Source organism: Cornus florida, unplaced genomic scaffold, assembly GCF_030987335.1.
Source record: "Cornus florida cultivar Cherokee Brave unplaced genomic scaffold, ASM3098733v1 CherokeeBrave_3.0.0_Hap2_Chr04, whole genome shotgun sequence".
Lineage (NCBI taxonomy): Eukaryota > Viridiplantae > Streptophyta > Magnoliopsida > Cornales > Cornaceae > Cornus > Cornus florida.
The window spans coordinates 11,657,402-11,661,782 of NW_026775574.1; the positions used below are offsets into that span (position 1 = coordinate 11,657,402).

The 4,381-nt window shown below is 33.9% G+C and overlaps 1 protein-coding gene across 1 annotated transcript; it reads right to left on the reverse strand.

Moving 5' to 3' along the window:
• Positions 1-727: 727 nt before the first annotated feature.
• LOC132302724 (uncharacterized) lies at positions 728-3,904 on the reverse strand. Its single transcript, XM_059799646.1, has 6 exons — positions 3,245-3,904; positions 2,858-2,894; positions 2,285-2,521; positions 2,163-2,210; positions 1,340-1,785; positions 728-1,219 (listed from the first exon to the last, which is right to left on the reverse strand). The coding sequence occupies exons 1-6, from the start codon at positions 3,541-3,543 to the stop codon at positions 1,147-1,149; spliced, it is 1,140 nt and encodes a 379-aa protein (XP_059655629.1). The 5' UTR covers positions 3,544-3,904; the 3' UTR covers positions 728-1,146.
• Between the last annotated feature and the right edge of the window lie 477 nt (positions 3,905-4,381).

Sequence of the window (4,381 nt, forward strand, 5' to 3'; positions counted from 1 at the left end):
AAAGACTAGGATAAGAGTGATGCTTCCATTACAGCAGCCATAATATCAGGGATATTTTAATTTTTTAATAAAAGGTTTAAATATAGATAATAATTTACAACAATTATAAAATAATTGAAATATAACAATAAACATTAATTTTCACAAAAAAAAAAAAAAAAAAATGCCAAAGATGGTGTAGCATGATGTATTTCCGGGGCTCCCATTGGGGCACTGTGGGTTTACAAGTATGTTTTCTGTCATAAAAAAAATAATAACAATAAGGTAAAATATCACTTAGGCCCAAATACAGGGGCACTCTAACATTACAAAAATTACAGAAACCTCCCTCAAAATTAGCTCTTTATAACAGTTTGGCCCTTTCGGTGATTGTCAATGCCCGGTCAATTGTGATGTCAGCCATTTTAAGTATGAAATACCACATCTAACCTTGCCTATAATTGCAAAGACATTTTCACCCTTACTTTTGAATTAAAAATTACCCATATACCCTCAAAGACAATAACAAAGACATTTCCACTCTCTATATTTTTGAAAGGGTACCGCCTGTAATTAAGCCTAACTTCGAAGGAAGTAAGTGATATTTACCACATCTATATTCTAAGTATGAAATACCACATCTAACCTTGCCTATAATTGCAAAGACATTTTCACCCTTACTTTTGAATTAAAAATTACCCATATACCCTCAAAGACAATAACAAAGACATTTCCACTCTCTATATTTTTGAAAGGGTACCGCCTGTAATTAAGCCTAACTTCGAAGGAAGTAAGTGATATTTACCCATAAAAATAATAATAACATGACATTTGGAGTCAATATCATGATTGTTCTTTTTTTTTTTTTTCTTTCTTTCTATTCTTCAAAACATTGGATTATGTAAACATTTCGGCACTAATTTGCACAAGAGAATCATGTGATAAGTAAATTGATGTGAAATACAACAGATACATAAATCAATCTGTTCTATAAAGTTTACAAGCTAAAGGGAAGTGTGGCATTCAAGAGCATAAATCAGATGCAAAATTACAGGCAGACTAAAAATTCACATACAAGCTGCCACTCATTCCTTGCTTTCCATAGCTTTTTTGGAACTCCAAACAAAGAGTAAAAAGAAAATGGCAATTATAATTACTGATCATCCTCTAAATCATTTCTCTTGTCTGCTTAAAACAATCAACATTGCACAATGCAACTGATCTCATCATATCTCCCAACCTGCCATCATTCAACACTGATTGTCATGAACAATATCATAAACAAACTCATAACATAACAAAATGTTACTAAATTATAAGGGCTATATAAAGAATTAAACTTATGGACAGCTTATCTAACCGATCGATGCTGTTCCTCCCTCTCTCTGACTGATCTGTGCTGTTCCTTGATTTCCCTGAGCAATCCACACTCTTTCTTGATCTTAATTCCCTCCTGTCGGCACTAGTTCTTGGCTTCTCTCTGGTGTCTGCGCTTCGCCTACATATTTCCCTCTGCCCAATGCTTGTCCTAGACTGCTCTCTATGGTCAGTACTCAATCTGGACTTAAGGTCTGTGGAGTTCATAGAATGCTTCAATTGATGATCTATACTCTCTACTAATTCATTTTCATGACATTGCAATTTCTCAATCGCTGATATGAATTTCTTGAGATGCCTAAAGAATTCTGGGAAGAACTCTAATCCACAATGTTTCCCTCCTTCAATCCACAAAGGTTCATACTTTTCTTTACAAAGCTCCCAAAGCTTCTTACCATGGAAGATATCCACATCTCTATCTTCAGTCCCCTACAAGCAGAAAAAAATGTCAAACCAGAAATTTTAGCCAACGGTAAGGTTGCTCCATTGTGACATGTGGTCACGAGTTCGAAATAGGAAACAACATTTCTGTATGTATAGGCAAGGATGCGCACATCTAGCCCTTCAGCACATCTTAACAAGCTTTAATTCAAAATAATGTTAATCAAAACTTCGTGTTTCACAATTCAAGCAGTTCGAGGACATAGGTCTCAAGTTTCAGTTATGAGTCTTATGACAAACATACATTGTACCATTGACCATTACGGCATCACAACATGTCACATTAACATGTCACAACATGGAGTACTATATATGAAATGAACTGGTAGAAAAATATATCATTGCATATATAATTATATACTCACATGGATTACAAGAACTGGGCTACTGAGCAGTGGAATTTTTTCAATGTTCTGCAAAAGAAAAACATAATTAATGACAGGATTTTCGAACATTGAAACAACATGTCAATTTAACCTTAAAAAACCTTGTATATGTCAAACCGAAGCGTTCTCTTCATCCGGTACATGACTCGAAGACCAGATAGGATTGCACTCTGAAGAATGACAGCCCTCAATCGAGGCAATCGAACAGCCAAGTCTAGAGTTGGTCCACTTCCAACTGATTGCCCATACAATATAATGTCTTCTTGCTTAACTCCATATGTCTCTGTAAGGCATGTATAAGCTGCCTCTATGTCAGCATATGTGGCCTGCTCACTTGGCTAATTGGCGAAGATGTGTTAGCCAAAATCAGCAAATTTCCTCTTAATCAATTAAATCCAAAACACAGAGTGGAAAAATAAATAAATAAATAAATAAATAAAAGTTGACCAAAGTTGGGATGAATCAAAAACAAAACTGGCTAGTACTACTGAATTGCTAAATTGTTCCTTACCATAGTTATATTAACATAATTGAATGAATAGAAAGTGAAAGTTTGTTCTCTCTAGCTCCTTAATTTGACCTTTTATATTTTATCCAATTATTTCTGAGAGTTAACCTGATATAATAATAAACAAGTTATTTAGTTGAAAATGTGAATAGAATAAATAGCATACCTCCCCAGTGGACCTTCCATAGCCAGAATAATCATAGCTATAAAAAAAAAGAAAAAAAGATCAAATTAATTGATATCTCAACTACTTTAGAGCTTCTATACACAATAAATGAATAGATAAACACAACAGCTACTAATTATCAAAAGGACAGAGTACAGACTACATATAGTAGAACAAAAAAAAGAAGGAAATTAATTACCATCCACATAAGTATTATCATTTATGTTCACACTTCTCTCTCTCTCTCTCTCTCTCACACACACACACACGTATTACTATGTGTTGGGATACTGTATCCGACGACTCACAACACACACATGCGTGTGATCACACACGTGTCATGAGTCGTCCGATGCAGTACACCTAGAGGATCCAAACTTAACATACCCCATGACATTAACATTAAGCTGATCACTAAGCTGAGTGAAGAACATGAACATCTGGCCTAAGTCAGTGGCATTTCCATGAGAGTAGAGCACTGTGAAGGATGCAGAAGGGTTCTTCACGTAGACAGTGAAGATGAAGTTGTCTCCCTTTGTGCGCAGCATCAACACTTCGCCTTTATCTTTCTCGGGAACGCCAGTGAGTCTCTGTTTTCCGCTCAGTTCATCTGTCTCTACATTATATGATGGATCTGGTGGGAAGAATGCAAATTTTGATGCAATAGAAGAAGCTGAAGCACCCATTTAAGAGGCTTAACAAAGACTAATAGTTGTAGGGTGGATCAGAACAACAGAAAAAAAAAAAAAAAAACCAACAAAAATTAGGATGTAAGAATTTTGAAAATGGTTTGGATGGGAAGAGTTTGGATGTGTGTTTGGAAGAAAAGAATGTTTTGATTGTGGGATATAGAGAGAGATGGATTTTAGGAGTAAAATATAGAAGGAAAGCTTTAAGCTTTTTATTTTCTAGAAGGCTGCTTATTCTATGTACAGTTTGACATGGGTTGATCATTTCATTTTTGGGGAGATCAGATGGAACCTAAGACATCGAGATAATAAATGTATAAATTAATTTTATTATAATATCGTACTTTATTATTACGCACAATTACCATAATCTAGTCTAAATGATATTATGCCAACATCCATTAACAAATTTAAAGAATGTTGTTATAAAGTTATAAACCCCTTATCCACACTCTCAAAATGGACATGATTGTCTTCCCACGAGGTTGACAAAGGAAATCAGGATGTCTTTTAAAACTTTTTTTTTTATTGACCCGCCTTATGTTACATATTTATTTATTTATTTTTTTAACTACTTAACATTTAAAGAATTCAAATATTACATCTTTAAATTTATTGATATAGAGAAATATATTGTTCTAATTATCTAAAAAAGAATAGTATTTCTTGTCTTCTTTTTCTCTCTTCTTTTTATACGAATCAAAATTCTGTCTCGTACATGCTCTTTCGCAATATCTTGCTTTGCACACTTTACAACATTTATTTTGAAATTTTACCTATTTTATTAATGAATCAGTGAAATTCTCTATTAAAGTGGTAAATTTTTGGTATGGGT